At 49.9% G+C, this 16180-nt stretch overlaps 1 protein-coding gene across 2 annotated transcripts in view; it reads left to right on the top strand.

Annotated features, from left to right (window-relative positions):
- Dnah1 (dynein, axonemal, heavy chain 1) overlaps positions 1 to 16180 on the top strand; it is a 67543-nt gene that overhangs the window by 12334 nt on the left and 39029 nt on the right. For both annotated transcript variants that reach the window (XM_005387314.1, XM_013515571.1), the window contains exons 9-20: positions 7880 to 8037; positions 9380 to 9591; positions 10069 to 10367; positions 10953 to 11103; positions 12019 to 12212; positions 12314 to 12539; positions 13071 to 13190; positions 13842 to 13924; positions 14396 to 14537; positions 14974 to 15129; positions 15513 to 15711; positions 15789 to 16042. In XM_005387314.1, coding sequence (XP_005387371.1) covers positions 7880 to 8037; positions 9380 to 9591; positions 10069 to 10367; positions 10953 to 11103; positions 12019 to 12212; positions 12314 to 12539; positions 13071 to 13190; positions 13842 to 13924; positions 14396 to 14537; positions 14974 to 15129; positions 15513 to 15711; positions 15789 to 16042 — 2194 coding nt within the window. The remainder of the gene's footprint in view (positions 1 to 7879; positions 8038 to 9379; positions 9592 to 10068; positions 10368 to 10952; positions 11104 to 12018; positions 12213 to 12313; positions 12540 to 13070; positions 13191 to 13841; positions 13925 to 14395; positions 14538 to 14973; positions 15130 to 15512; positions 15712 to 15788; positions 16043 to 16180) is intronic.

Genomic DNA, 16180 nt, shown 5'->3' on the forward strand with positions numbered 1-16180 from the left:
CTTTTAGAAGAAAAATTCTAAGTAGCTCTTTAGTGTCTTTGCTTAATATTCTTTCTCTTTAACCTGGGGGCATATAGCACAAATACTACATGCAAAGGTTACTTGACTTGGTTATTCCTACACTTTTCAGTAGAACATGCTCTTCACTTTATAAAATACAATTTTGTTAATTTGTTTCCCATATATAAAAATATATTAAATATATATGTGATATGCATTACACATATTACTTATATAGACAATTATATATACAAGCATTACTCTGTAATAGTCCCCCTTTTTGTATATATACACTATTCAAAATATATATTATTCAAACAGAGACATTCAGTGATCTGTCACTCCATACTCCATTCACTTTATTCTGTTTACATTCTTTATCTTTTCCACACTGTTCTACCATGAGCCTATAGGTTACCAGTAATACTAGTTTCTGGTTTATCACTTATGTATTTCTTATTGTACATATGAGTAGACACAGATATTTTAGATTTTTAAAATTTTCTTATAATTCCTTTTTTATGTAAAGTACCATGATATGTGCGTGTGTGTGTGTGTGTGTGTGTGTGTGTGTATTTATGTCACTATGTAGAAAGTCTTGTGCATTCCCATTCTGCTCATTTATAGTATATCCTGGAAATCAATCCTTACCAGTTGTCCTAGTTACTTTTCTCATTGCTGTGACAAAATGCCCAACACCCACAAGTTAAGGAAGGAAAGATTTATTTAGCTCACTGCTTGTAGAAGCTTTAGTCCATAATCAGCTGGCTCCAAGGCAGGGTGTCTTGGTGGAGGGAAATCACAGAGGAAAAACAGTTCATGCCAAGCAGAAGACAGCAAAAGTAAGCAAGCAAGGGAGAAAACAAGCCTCTTTCTGTCCCTTATATAGTATCCAGGCTACTGGGATTAAGGCGGTGCCAAACCAGTGAACTGATTTAGTAATGACACCTTCATCCCAGCATCACATACTCTAGATTCAGCCACTTCTGAAAAAGCCCCACCTACGACTGAGTAAGGATTTGGGGATACATCTGGACCTAAACCATAACATTGGTTCATTGAAATTTCCTTCATTCCCTTTTACAACTGCAGAGTAATCCATTGTGTGGATTGCCATAGTCCAGTGATGGCAAATCTTTTACAGACCGAGTCCCCAAACCCACTTATTTATTACAAAATGCCGACACTGCAATTAAACCTGAATACTGAGGTTTTAGTTTAGAAAAAATAACTCATACATTAACATATTTTGTCATAAAATAAAACGCAATAAAGAGTTGTCAATGATAAAAACAGCTGGCGCTGCTCCCCTTTTCCAAGCATGCACATGGCCCCTATATGCACTGATGCTTGGCTGCTGGGGTGATGTTGGGTCAACTTGGCTTCTGCACCAACAGAGGTGCATGCCCACTGCGGTATGCATGCCATAGATTTGCTACCACTGCCATAGTCTATTCAATCTTTCTCTAATAAATGGACAGTTAGGTCATTTTCACTATTCTAAAATTATAAACAATAGTGCAATGAATAATCCTGTGCATTCGTATGTTCAAACTGAGGTGTAGCTTTTAGGTAGAGTCTTACAAGTGATGTTGCTAAATACAAAGACAAGTGCATATGTAGTTTTTAAAGTATCCCCAAATGTCTCTCTGCAAGGCTTGTATTATTTTGCATGTCCACCAGCCGTGTGTGAGAGTTCCTGTTTCCTCACTGCCTTACCAAGGTGTGTTAGAATACTGTATTACCATTTACCAGTCTGAAAGGTAAGAAATTATATCTCAGCATAGTTTTAATTTGATCTTATTGTAAGTGAAGTGGAATATCTTTTCCATCTTTTCATATAATGAAGGATAATTTTTGTTTGTTTGTTTGTTTGTTTGTTTTGGTTTTTCTCCGGTACCGGAACCGAACTCACGACCTTGCACTTGCCAGGCAGGCGCTTTTGCCGCTGAGCTAAATCCCCAGCCCCAAGGATAATTTTTTATATTTTGCCTTTTGCTCACTTTTTCATCTCTTGGGGTTTTGGACTTTTTCTGTCCAGTTTTGAAAAATTCTTTATATATTAGGGCTCTTTATCTGTGATATATGTCATAAATATCTTCTCCCGATGTGTTAGTTGTGTTTTGAATTTTTATGGTGATTCGGCAATGCAATATAAACATTTAGATGGTTTTATTAATCTTCTCTTCAATTGCACTTGGATTTTGAGTCATAATTGAGAAGTTTTTCTTTAAATCAAAGTTTTCTTCAATTGTGTACTTGGCTTCAGTTTTTTGCATATATTTCCTTGATTAATCCTTATGTGTGGTAGGGGTCTAATTTTTATCTTTGTCCAAACAACAATCAGTTGTTTCTGCAGCCTTTATTTTAAAACTTCCATTTGTCCTCTCCATATAGCAGTGCTATAGTTTGAATCTGAAATGTCTTCCAAAGTCCTATATGAAAAAGAGTCAGTGCACAGCCCATGGCACAGCTAGAAGGTTATAGCCTTTGTGAGATGGGGCCTTGCAGAAGGAAGTGATACCATTGGGGCTGAGCCCCTGGAGGAGATATTGGGAGCCCAGCCGCTTCCTGTCTCTCCCTTTGCTTCCTGACCACCATGAGATGAGCAGTTTTGTTCCGTCCTATGCCCCTGCCATGATGCTCTGCCTTACCACAACCCCAAAGCCAACAGAGCCAAGTGACCATGCGTCAGATTTTCCCAAGTACCCAGTGGACCTTATAAACACACAGAGAATCAAGTGTTCTCATCTCAGGGAATTTCTCTTGAATCATAATTTTAAAATATTAGTTGTATTCCATTGTTTTGTCTTTATCAGGGATTCCATTATATATTTATACCTATACATCTAAACATATTGCTGCTGCTTTACCTATCTCATAGTTCAACCTGTCTCACATTTCAATTCTGGCTCTTTTTAGTTCTTTCTGTTTCTCACTTTCATGCTTTTAGTTATATTCTTGCTCTTCTTTAATGTACTTTATTTCATTTTCATTAGACTCTTTTCTCTTGGGCACTTGTAATTTAGCTTTCTTCCCTGAGATGATTTCATATCTTGCATTTTTCCCCATGTGTTGTTTGGGTTTATTTTTGAGGGGAACAATATATAATACAGGACACATAATTTATAAGATTATTTATAATAGTCATCCAAAAAATGGTATACAAAAGAGTGCAGGAAATCTGTCCACACACTATAGACTAGGAATCCAGCTGGGGGCCTGGATCCCATGTTAATGTCCTGCATGAGTCCAGCTGAATACCTAGAGCCCATAACAATGCCTCCCAGGAATCCAACTGGAGGCCCAGATACCACAACAACGTCTCATGTAGGCCTATTTCACGACTCTGCACTGGGAAGGCCCAAAGGTCAGTGGTGGAATCTAGAAAGTCTATGCCAGCAGGATGAAGGATCTGTGCTAGCAGGCTGAGGGATCTACATTGGAGCCAGGAAGCAATGCTCAAAGTAAGACCCAAAGCTTCCCTGAAAGGTGCCACAGCCATCCTCAGCAACAGTAAGGTCCCGAGCTCCTCCAATGATCAAGATGGCTGAGTTCCCACCAAGAAAGCCAATGCAGCAAGCTTCTCTGGGAGACTGGCAGTGCACCATGTTCCCCTCTGGAGCCAGGAAGCAATGCTCAAAGTGAGGACCAGAGCTCCCCCAAAGTGAACTGAAGCTATTCTCAATGCCAACAAGGTCCAGAGCTCCTCAGAGGATGTAAACAGCCAAGTTCATGTGGAAAGCCAGCATGACGAGCTCCTCCAAAAGAACCAACAGTTCCCAACAGCTTCTACCAGCTCCAACAGCCTTTCTCAGCTCCCAACAGCCTCTTTCTCCTTCTCCAGTTCTGCCTCTTATGCTGCTGGCAACAATCCCCAGGTGGGCCTCCCACACCCAGCACCACACTTACTCAGTTCAGCTGGGGTTGATAAGTTGACCACCAGTTATCAATCCACTACACCCCATAAATTTAATTAAATATTTTTTCTTCCTATTTTTCTTTCTGTTTTATTTTTTAATTTCTAAGTTAGGGTGTTTTTAAAATTCGTATTCCCAAATACTTGTTTAAGGATATTTAGTTGTGTTTGAAAGTTGTGTTGTGTTACCATTTTATTCTGCTTTGTCCTTGTTAGTTTTTGTTGTTGTTGTTGTTGTTGAGAAGTACAAGGGAACATTCATCTATTAAAATGACCCTCTTTTTTTTTTTGTACTGGGAATCGAACCCAGAGCCTCGGATTTGCCAGGGAGGTGCTGTACCACCAGATGCCCCTTCTTTTACTTACAGAAAAATATAAATGTCATCTACTGTGGATTTAGGGTAATTTTAAATTTCTAGCTCAAGAGAACCCTCTTCTGTCAGCGTAGCAAACTAATGTGTGGAGCGGGGAGAATTGATTGTATTCTTTGAGATTTTTGTTCTCTTACATCTCATGGACATAATGGTTACTGGCTTTCCCCCCAACCCTCCAGTCTTCAAAGGACTCCCCTTAGTAATACAAAGAACACTACCTTGAGTTTCTCACACTTCTTTCTGTCCTTCCCTGGTAGTTAAGTGCTCTGATTTACCCAGACTCGCCTTTGGTGTTGTTACCTTCTCTTCCTAGCAGAATTTTAGACCTGTCCCATAGCTACTACCTTTCCTCTCATCTGCAGATTGTCTTAGGAGCCTCTTCTTTTCCCTGAAGATGTGAAGCAGGAGTGTGGGAAACAGATCCCTGGAGGTTGATGATTGCTTTTCTACTAAAAGATAATTTGAAATTTAGGCAGTCTCTTCATTCCAACAGTGTTAAAAGCATGGGTGTATTATTTACTTTTCCCTTTCTTCTTTTCTTCCTTTCCTAGCTTTTTCTTTCTTCCTTCCTTTCCTTTTCTTTCTTCCTTTCTTTCTTTTTTCTTTCTTTCTTTCTCCTCTGCTAGGAAATTTGAATTGATGTAGTCATCTTACACTGACCATCCACAATTTCATTTCTTGCATTTTATATCATTTAGAATGCTTTTGGTTGTAGTATGAAAGATGTCAGGCTCTGATTGGCTTAGACAGCATGGGAATAGATGGCTTTGCCTGCAATAAGAAATCCAAAAGAGAATATTCCAGGCATGGTCCTCCCAGCTCTGACCCCAGCATGTTCTGGCTTCATTTTTCCAGCAAAATGACAGCAGCAGTTTCAGGAATGCACCAATGTGCACTGCATTCCATCTTAGACTGGATTCCTAGAAGCAGACTTTGATTCTTGTGCAAGTGATTTATGAACGAAATCCTCTCCAGGGCAGTGTCTGAGGGAGAGGGAAATAGGCTATGACAGAGGAAGCAGCAGGCAAAGGTGTGATTGAGGGGAAGTCTAGCCCCAGCCTGACCCATGAGACTCAGAAATATGAGCAGCACCATGAGACTGTCCTGAGAGAGGCAGAACAAGGGCATTTGACCTTCCTATCCCTGTGCCAGTCACTGATCATAACAGGGTCATATGCCAGCTCCTAAGCCAGTGGCAATCTGGGCAAACTTCACCCCCTTGGCTCCGTCTGCCTCACTGGAAGCAGATGCACACCTGGAAGTAGTCATCTTTCCCTGAGTCAAATGAGAAAAGACTGGATTCTGGATACAAACTGAAGAAGAAAGATGGAAGGATTCATCTTATGCCTGGCACTGGGGTCAGAGCAGTAAACATGTCCAAGAAAGGGTCTGCTCCCCAGGGGCTCACAGCCTGGTCAAGAAGACAGACAATGAAGGGGAGGAGAGTGGAACTAACAAGGATTAAGATGCCTCATGTACATGTACCAGCTCCCCACCAGGAATTCTTTCATTATGCATTGCGAACACATACTCATAAAATAATAAGAATGAAAATAGAGGGGATTTGGGTCCTGATTAAGTTCTGTGAAGGCAAAGTAAAAGAAGGGAACAGAGACATGTGAGAGGGAGGCTACTTTATGTTCGATGGTCAGGGAAAGCCTCACAGAAGTGATAACATTCGAGTTGAGGCCCCCCAAAAAATGAGAGGAGAAGAGGATTCCAGCAGAGGGAGCAGCAGGGCAGAACTGAGAGGGACAAGTCTGGGGCATTTGAAGAGCGGGTGGGGTTCGCGTGGCTGGGGCGGAGTGAGAGTGCAGGGACACCAGGGAGTGAGAGACCGGACCACACCCTGCGTGCTGTGGGGGGACTTGGGTACCTGGCCTGCTATCTTATAAGATGCCACGGGAACTCTGGGCAGAGGAGCTTGATCATTTACCTGTTCAAAGCACCTCCCTGCATCCCTGTCCAAGTGGAGAATGGTTTGTAAGGGGCAGGATGGAGGAGGGAGATGGGTGAAGAGACTAGCGCCCTCCCCTGGGCCGGAGGTCGGAGTAGCTGAGGGGCAAGAGAGAAGTAGATCTATTTGAGGTCCTAGGGGAAAGGGGAGCAATGAAAGCCATGGATTGACTGAATGCTCCAAGTGGACATTCAGCCAAGGACCCCGCAGGGTTTGGATTGGTTGAGTCCATGACCATGCTGCTTAAGAGCCAGCGAGAACAGGAGGGGTAAGGGTGGGGAGGGAGATGAACAAAAATGAATAGCTAACTTTTTACCCCACCAAGTTTGACACATACCAGTTGGTAAGGTTGAGTGGCAGGTAAATAAGTGAGGGGAGAAGTTGCAACACAGACAGATTTATGAGTAGCAGGTAGGCTCCAAGGCTGCATGAGTGTCTGAATGGACAGCATAGGAACAGAGGCTGCTCTGATTGCTCGCAGCTGCCTCCTAGCCCTGGGCCCCGTGTTTCTCAGGATCAGCCTCACTATACCTCCAGGCAGGTGCTGTCACCTCCCGAGGCACAGAGGGTGGAGCTGTATGATCATCCGCCCTGTGTCTCTCTCATGGTCAGGCTCCTATGCCCTGCCCTCATGTTCCGTGCCTACCCCCAAGTCCTGCCTGCAGTGTGCTAATCAGGGACAGGGAGGGTAAAGAAGGTCATCTAATCCCAGAGCCAGGCGGTGTAAGTCAGGGCTGGCTTTGTGGGGGAAATGGCACTTGAGCTGAGCCTGCTGGGTAGGGAAGCGGAGAAGTCTGGGTAGTGTGGCTAGAGAGCCCAGCATGAGTAAGGGAGGGAATAAAGGGTTCCAACACTTGGATGGAAGGGGCCACTTCCCATCAGGGCCCTTGCTGCTAACCGCGTGGTGACATGCTTTCCTGCAGTTCTTCACATGTATACACAACACCTGTGAACTGGCCATCCTATAGCGTGTTAGACAGTATGCAGGAGCCTGCAGAAGTGTCAGGAGTGTCAGCATAGAAGAGGCACTTTGGGACCATAAACAGGGCTGCCCTCTTGCAGAAAGACTGTGCCCAGGACAGAGACTCCAAGGGCTGGTCAGGCAGAAGTGGGGGCTGGGTGGATGAGATTGCGGCCACCGTTGGAAAGAGCATAGCCAAAGACTCGGGTGGCAGGGGGAGACCTGATGCCTCCAGGTGGGAGCTATGTAGAAATGGAGAGAGTGGCCTGAGAGGAGTGGAGGGAGGAGCCAGCGGGGAGGGCCTCTTGATCACAAGAAGGGCTTTGGCTCTGCCTTGAGATCCAGGCATTCGGGCTGGTTTTAAGCAGAGGGATGTGATTTTGCGGTGTGGATTGGAGTGGGAGGAGGGGTGAGGCGATCTGTACCGGAATGACTGGGAAGTGGGACTCAGGCACTGATGCAGCGGTCCAGAGCTTTGAGAGAAGCAGAGGATGAGGGTGAGGGAGGTTAGTGGCACAGAGCCAGGCAGGGTGTGTCTGTGGATCCAGAAAGAAAGTCCAAGCGTATGTCCCCAAGTCCATGTCAGATCAGCCCTTGGACTGGCCCATAGCATAGGGTCGGCAGAGTATGTGGCGTGCCTGACTTCCCCGTCTCTTCCCCATGGGCAGGGTCCTCGAGCACCTCAGCAAACTCACCAAAGAAGTGATCCTGGACTACGAGCGCAGCATGAACAAGATGAGCTTTGACAGGATCGTCTCCTCCAAACCTGACACTTTCTCCTATGTGACCCTGCCCCAGGAGGAGGAGGAGGAGGTGCCTGAGAAGGGTGAGGCTCACTGAACTCCACTGCCGTCCACCTGGCCACTGCCCCCTCCCACCCCTCCCAAAGGATGGTCTGTCCCGCCGCTGAGAGCCTCATAAGCCTGACACGCCCCTGCTCCCAATCTGTCCCCAGCATTCATGTACTTCTTTCAGCAGCTGCCTGAAAAGCAGGGAAGCCGCGAGGCGACTTTTAAAAAATATTTATCAGAATAATGCAGCTGGGTATGGTGGGGCATTCCTGTAAACCCAGCACTCGGGAGGCTGGGGCAGGAGGATTGCCACAAGTTCAAGGCCACCCTGGGATACAGAGTGAGTTCAAGGCCAGCCTGAACTACACAGTAAGACCCTGTCTCAAAAACAAAACAAAACAAAACATGAATGATGCTGAAGCCACAAAGTAATCATGTACCAGGAAAGCTAAGATTCAGAAGTAGACAATAAGCCAGATATGGTGGCACATACCTGTAATCCCAGCACTCCTAGGAGGCTGAGGCATGAGGATTGAAAATTAGAGTGCAGCCTGGGCAACTTAGTGACTTAATAAGGCCCTGTCTCCAAAAAAAAAAAAAAAAAAAAAATTTTTTTTTTTAAAGGGCTGAGGGGCCGGGGATATAGCTCAGTGGCACAGCACCTGCCTGGCAAGCACAAGATCCTGAGTTCGATTCCCAGTACAAAAAAAAAATGTGGAAGGGCTGGGGGGTGTAGCTCGGTGTAAAGGCCTTGAATTCAATTCCAAGTATGGAAAAAGAAGGTAGATGACAGAGGCTCTGATGGTTAAGGCCTCAAGGACCCTTTCCACGTGCGCCACCTGAAGGAGTTCGAGCAGTAGCAAGAGTAGGGTTGGCATTGCTGCAGATTCGTGGATGAGAGCCTCAGAGCAGGCTCTCAGTCTCCGAGAGCCCTCTTTGCTTTGAGCTCTCCCAGCCCCGCTAACTTCATTTCCGGGATCTGGTTTCCAGTGTGCGCCAAGCCCAGGTGCAGGCTGGAATGCAGACAGCAGGCATGCTGAGGGGTCCTGGTGCCCACTGCTTCTCTCCTTGATGGTCAGGGAAGGCTCCAGGTAGCCTGAAGGTTGTGTGCCACACAGGTGGGAGAAGACAGGCAGAGGGACTACAGTTGCCACCCACTTTTCAAAGACGCCCATGACCTGGGGGTCCTGGGAGGAATTTCTTTTCCCGTTGACAACCCATTGACAGACTACAGGAAAAGAAGTTTCCTGAAATAAGGCTACCCCTTCTGGAGAGGAGTCAGGAAAGGTGTTCCTCATCAAGAATCCTGTAGATGTGTCCTGACCCCCTGGTATGTCCTAGGCAGTCTGACGTTGGCCCTTGGCTTCTACCCCATAGGGCTGGTGAGTGTTCCCAAGTACCCCTTCCGAGAACAGAAGGAGGATTTCACCTTTGTGTCTCTGCTCACGCGGCCAGAAGTCATCACAGCCCTGAGCAAGGTCCGGGCCAAGTGCAACAGCGTGACCTCCATGTCACTGTTCCACTCAACCCTCTCCAAGTATAGCCGCCTGGAGGAGTTCGAGCAGATCCAGCTGCAGACCTTATCCCAGGTGCCTGGGCACTGGGGTAGACCAGGGCCCCCAGAAGCCTGGGATCATCAGCCACTTCCGACCAGGGCGTGAGGGCTTCCTAGGCCTTGTCGGAGCCTGGGGTGGGGCCAAGGGAATGGCTCGCCTGTCAGAGAAAAGGAGAGCCAGGGCGGGCTCCTTTTCTCTCACACCATCTCGACCCTAGTTGCCTCCACCTGATACTGGGGGAGGGGTATAGCCTCTAGTCTCTGTCTTTCTCCTCTGGCTGCAGAGAAAGCCCTGTTTTAGGGGGACTGCCCTGCTCTTACCCATAGCCTGGGGCAGTGGGGTCACAGGAGGGTGTCGGTTGGCAGAGCTTGGCTGTAAATTGGTGGAGGAGAACCTTCCACAGTCAGTGAGTCCTGAGGCCACTGCTGGAACCCTGGTGTGGAGAATCCTCAAGCATGATGGCTGTGGGTCCCTGAGGTGGCTTCACAGTGATTCGTGTGGCTACTCCAGGTGCAGATGTTCCTCAAGGACAGCTGGATCAGCACCCTGAAGGTGGCTATGCGCAGCAGCCTGCGCGACATGAGCAAGGGCTGGTACAACCTCTACGAGACTAACTGGGAAGTGTACCTCATGTCAAAGCTGCGCAAGCTGATGGAGATGATCAAGTACATGCTGCAGGACACGCTACGCTTCCTTGTGCAGGACTCGCTGGCCAGCTTCACACAGTTCATCAGTGACGCCTGTGGCAGTGTGCTGGACTGCCCCGATGACATGGTCTGGGGTGAAGACTTAATGAACAGCCCCTACAAGTAGGGAACAACATGCAGAGGCCCCAAGGGGAGAAAGGGCTTGGGGCAATCAAGAGAGGATGGTGTGGCAGCTACAGCCGGGGTAGGGAAGTGTGGGGAAGCCTGATCAGGAGGAAATGGGAGAAGTCACAGAGACCAGTCCCGATCACGAAGGCGCCCCTGGGGTCAGCTGGGGGCTAGATTTATTTAAAGTGCATCAGAAGCCATCAGGAGGGTCCTGGCTAGGATCCAGACTTGGGGGTTGTTGGTATGTGGTGGACGTCTGTGAAGCCAAAGGTGAGGGGCTCCCGGGGAGGGCACAGGGGCCACAAGTACCCAGGGCCTAACTGACTTTGTCTTGATGACTTCAGGATCTGTGTGTGTGTGTGTGTGTGTGTTTTGTGGGGGATCCTCCCTCTGTGGTACCCAAGGAAGAACTTGGCTGGATATTCCAGGTCTTTCTCTCTGGTGACTTTGGGGGATTCTGGGAGAAAGGAGGAGGGATGAGCCATAAATGGAGAAACTTAAGAGCTGCAGTGCTGGCAGGAAGGGCAGAGGATCCTCCTCCAGCCCATACCCATAATCAGCCCAGCTATGACCCCTCAGGCCCAAGAAGAATCCCTTGTTCATCATGGACCTGGTGCTGGATGGCTCAGGGGTGCATTACAGCACACCGCTGGAGCAGTTTGAGACATCTCTGCTCAATATCTTCGACAAGGGCATCCTGGCCACCCACTCTGTGCCCCAGTTGGAGAAGGTACATACTGCAGCTGTTGGGGGCAGGTTGGGACCTCCTGCTGTGGCTGCTAGTGGCTCTCTGGGCCATATGTCCTACCACAAATGTCAGAGTGGTTAAACTTTATCACCGGCATCCTACCTGGTGGGCCATATGCTTAGCCCCATGTAATCCTCACCACAAACTGAACTGTGGCAGTTATTAGCAACCCCACCTTGCAGACGTGGAGAAGTTTAATCATTAACCTAAGTCAGAAAACTGCTAAGTATCATAATAGCAACTGGAACCCTGCTGTTGCTGAACTAATTCTGTCACATCTACATCTGCTCCAGATCCCACCCCTCTTGGTCCCGCCCACTCCTGGCTTCTCTCTTCATCTCAAGAGTAGACACAAGCTGACTTCTACCCGTGGAACTAGTGCCAAAGGTCTCCACTAGTCACCACTGCTGTACCCACACCCAGCTGCACACAGCCCACTCCCCAGACACAAGAGCCTCCACAACTCAAGACCACTCTCACCTCCCCTGTTACTCAGTCAAAGCCATCGGCGACCTGGTTTCCCCTTCTGTGCATTCCCTTGGCATTGGGCTGAGGCAGGCCAGGCAGAGGAGAACCTTCTCCCTCAGTGGGTGTCCAGGGGCTTCCAGCCTTGTACTAGTCACAGCCCCCTCTAAGACATGCGACTGCAAGCCTATTCCCACCTCCGCCCCATGCTCTCTGCACCTGACCACACTGCTACCTATGTGGTCTTTAGACCATACCCTGCCCCTGCTTTCCCTGATCTTTGGGAAGACACCCCATCTTCAACCCCTCTCTCTGCCCACTTCGCAGCTCGTCCAATTCTGCACCTCCTGCTAAGTGTCACAATGACAACTGGGACCCTGCTCTTGTGGACTAATTCTGCCACAGCCAGGTCTACTGTCCCCTCTCTTGCAGCTGGTGATGGAGGACCTCTTTATCTGTGGGGACCCCCTGCTGGAGTCGGTGGGCCTTCATGAGCCGCTGGTGGAGGAGCTGCGGGCTGTCATAGTTAACGCTATGCATAAGGCCATGATCCCGCTGCAGGCCTATGCCAAGGAGTACAGGAAGTACCTGGAGCTGAACAACAGCGATGTTACCGCCTTCCTCAAGTGCGTGCTCCTATGTGTGTACCTGCATTCAAGTCTGAGTGTCTGGGTACACCCTGCCCCTCTCATTGCCCTCTCCCTCCACATATGCATGCTGTTCTCAGAGCCTACCAGACGCAGTGCCCATCGGCCCAGGAGGTGCGTGAAGTGGTACTCACCCACCTAAAGGAGAAAGAGATCCTGGACAACTCGCTGCCCAGCAGCATCATCATTGGTCCCTTCTATATCAACGTCGACAATGTCAAGCAGAGCCTGTCCAAGAAGCGCAAGACCCTGGCCACTTCCATGATGGACATCCTGGCCAAGAGTCTTCACAAGGAAGTGGACGGTGTAAGAGCCCATCTGCTTTGCCCCAGTGACCACAGCAATATGCAAACCTCCTCACCTATGTCACATACTGCCCTAGCCAGATATCCTATCCCCAGGTAGGGTTGGGAATGCCTGTAGACACTCAATCTAATGGGAACAGGGAATCACCCTGTCTTGATCGCTGCCTGTCTGTGGGGAGCTGTCCCCTGGGGGAGGTTGCTACCTCCTCCCCTAGACTTGTGGAGACCTGGGAAGCCCTCCCACAGTACACTCTGTTTGGGTTGTTTCACAGAGCTGAGTTTGTGTAAGTTCAGGCTTGCATGTGTTGGTGGGAGCAGAGGAGACTGGGAAGGCGAGGTGTACTGGGTGACATTCTTGCCCCATGGAGACCGGAACAACCCAGGGAGCTTCTTGGAAAGCACCGCAGGATGTGGTAGTTGTGGTGGGACGACTATCTGTTGGGAGGCACTAGGGACCTAGCAGGAGGAATGGGCCCCAAGGAAGGCAAGGAAGGGGCACACAGCCCTCCCTAGTGCTGTCCTCCCGCGCCAGATCTGCGAAGAGTTCCGCAGCATCAGCCGAAAGATCTATGAGAAGCCCAACAGCATTGAAGAGCTTGCGGAGCTGCGAGACTGGATGAAGGGCATCCCTGAAAAGTTGGTGGGGCTGGAGGTAAGGCTGGGGGCCAGGAGCTTAGTGCGGAGCTTAACTGGAAGTCAGGGGAGCATCTGAAGTCTAGGATGTTGGAGGCACGGGGCTGGCTTTCAAGGACTGGGGGCAGGGTAGGCAGGGCCTGGGAGATTAGGAGCCAAGAGGTAGATCCGCAGAGGATAAGTGGGATTCGGGAGGCTGTGAGGTGGCAGGTTCAGGCCGAGGAGGATGTTCTCCCTCCATGGGCCTCCAGGGGCTTCCACCTTGTATTAGTCCACAGTCCCCTCTAAGACACGCCACTGCAAGCCTGCCCCCACCTCCACCCATGCTCTGCGCCTGACCACACTGCCACCTACGTGGTCTTTAGACCACACCCGCCCCCTGCTTTCCCGGATCTTTGGGAAGACACCCCACCTTCAACCCCTCTCCCTGCCCACCTCACAGTTCATCGAGCTCTGGTAGTGTTTGGGAGCTGTGCTATCGGGGAGATCAGGAGGGCTGAAGGTGTAGATCAGGACATTGGAAAGCGGGCATGTGGTGGTCATGGCCATTGGAGCCCCTGCACCTCCTGTTCTGCCCCTGGCAGTCCTTCCCTAACACCTGGCCACTTTGGAGCGCTCCATCTCAGTAAGCTCCTCCCCGGCACAATTTCCTTCACCACCTTCCGTTCAGGAGCGGATTGTGAAGGTCATGGATGACTACCAGGTCATGGACGAGTTCTTTTACAACCTCAGCACGGAGGACTTCAATGACAAGTGAGTGGGGGCGTTGTCCCTGACGCCAGGGAGATGGGCAGGCAGCAGGCGGTGGGCTAAGAGTTGCTGAGCTATAGTGGCCCAGGTTGGTCACCAAGGACAGTCAGGCTAGAGACTGTTGCTTTGCCTCATCTGGGGTAAGGCTCTGGCAGTCCTTGGGGCTTAAGAGGGAACTTGGCCTCATTGCTTTTGTTTCCCCTGTGCCCTTGTCATTGCATTAGACACACTGGGTCTAACTGTCACTGGATAGTGACAGTAATTTCCAGAGGGCAGGGCCAGGGTTGCTGCCTCAGTGGTGGCAGTGGCTCTCAACCAATTCACTCAGATTTCCCAGTCACCCATTCCCAGCTGACTGCTACCTTAATCCCCCATCCCACTGTTTGCCTTGACTGCCTTGGTGCCAGACCTAGGTGTCTGCCTAGCCTTTCCACCCCATCTTCTTCCCCCAATCCCAACCGCTCTTCTGTGCAGATGGGCTGCCAGCTTCTGGCCATCTAAGATCCTCGGGCAGATAGAGATAGTGCGGCATCAGCATATCGAGGATGAGGAGAAGTTCCGCAAAATCCAGCTCATGGATCAGAACAACTTCCAGGAGAAGCTGGAAGGGCTGCAGGTGGGGCTTGGCGGGGGGCTCTGGGCTAGGACTGCTCCCCACCACACACATACTCAGTGCTACACGTTGGCCCTGCTTCCTGCGTATCGGACATGCTGTGTCACAGAGTGATGGGTAAGTGGGCAGATGGGTGAACACGTGACTGAAAGAATGAACTGAAAGACAGCAATCTCCAGGAAAATCCAGACTAGTGGGGTCCAACCCTTCTGTTGTGGACAGTGAACAGCATTCAGGGCACTGGATCCCCCCACTCTTGCCATGTCGTCCTGGGGCACTTAGCTTGCCTGTGGTGGGATAGCAACCTGTGCAGCCCAGAGGTGGCAGGAGTCAATGCCCAAGGAGCTTGGGTTCCCTGGGTGTGTATGTGTGTGTGTATGAATGCATGGGCTTGGGGTGGGGCTGCAGGATTATCTGATCCTTGCCCTTTGGCCTTTAGCTGGTGGTAGCTGGCTTCTCTGTCCATGTGGAGATTGCACGAGCGCATGAAATTGCCAATGAGGTGCGGCGGGTCAAGAAGCAGCTGAAGGAGTGCCAGCAGCTGGCGACGCTCTACAACAACCGGGAGCGCATCTTTGGGTTGCCCATCACCAATGTAGGCCTCCCATGAGCACTCGGCCCCTCCTACCCCAGGGCTTGAGGAAGCAGCTTTTGTCTGCGCCCACATCAGAGCCCAGCTCCTGGGTGGCAGGGCTCTGGCATGACAGGGGCAGGACTGGGCAGACTGCAAAGCAGAGATAACACCACCTTGGCTGTCAGGCTAAGGAGACCTGGGGAACATGCAGGAGCCCCTGAGGCTCAGCCTAGGCCTGACTTGATAGCTCAAAGCCCAGAGCCAGGAAAGGGAGCATGGAGATGGGCACAGAGAGAGCAGCCAGGGGCAGGGGTGGGAAGTGTGGTAACTGGCCCAAGGAGGAGCAGCATAGAGAAAACCTGTGGATCCCACGATAGCCCCAGCCCTGTCCTTTGCCCCCGCAGTATGAGAAACTCTCCCGGATGGTGAAGGAGTTCCAGCCCTACCTGGACCTCTGGACCACAGCTTCTGACTGGCTACGCTGGTCTGAGAGCTGGATGAATGACCCCCTGTCAGCCATTGATGCTGAACAGCTGGAGAAGAACGTCATTGAGTCCTTCAAGACCATGCACAAGTGCGTGAAGCAGTTCAAGGACATTCCAGGTAGGCGGCCAAGCCAACCTTCCCTTTCTGCCATGCCTGTGCCAGCTGCCTCTCTGACCATCTGCTTTTCCTGACAGCCTGCCAAGATGTGGCCTTAGACATCCGAACCCGCATCGAGGAGTTCAAGCCATACATCCCCCTGATCCAGGGGCTACGCAACCCTGGCATGCGGAACCGGCACTGGGATATACTATCCAATGAGATCAACATCAACGTCAGGCCCAAAGCCAACCTGACCTTTGCCCGCTGCCTCGAGATGAACCTGCAGGACCATATCGAGAGTATCAGCAAGGTGGCAGAGGTGGCTGGCAAGGAGTATTCCATCGAGCAGGTGGGCAGTCACCAGCAGGCTCACCCCTGACCTCCAGCCCTTGCAGTGATAGCCACTTGGAAGGATGGCCCCCATCCCTTTGGTCATTATACCCAAGGAGGCGGGTGCATTCTATGAAGTGAGTTGATGTGCACGAGG

Source organism: Chinchilla lanigera, unplaced genomic scaffold (genome assembly GCF_000276665.1).
Source record: "Chinchilla lanigera isolate Chin_1 unplaced genomic scaffold, ChiLan1.0 scaffold00029, whole genome shotgun sequence".
Classification (NCBI taxonomy): domain Eukaryota; kingdom Metazoa; phylum Chordata; class Mammalia; order Rodentia; family Chinchillidae; genus Chinchilla; species Chinchilla lanigera.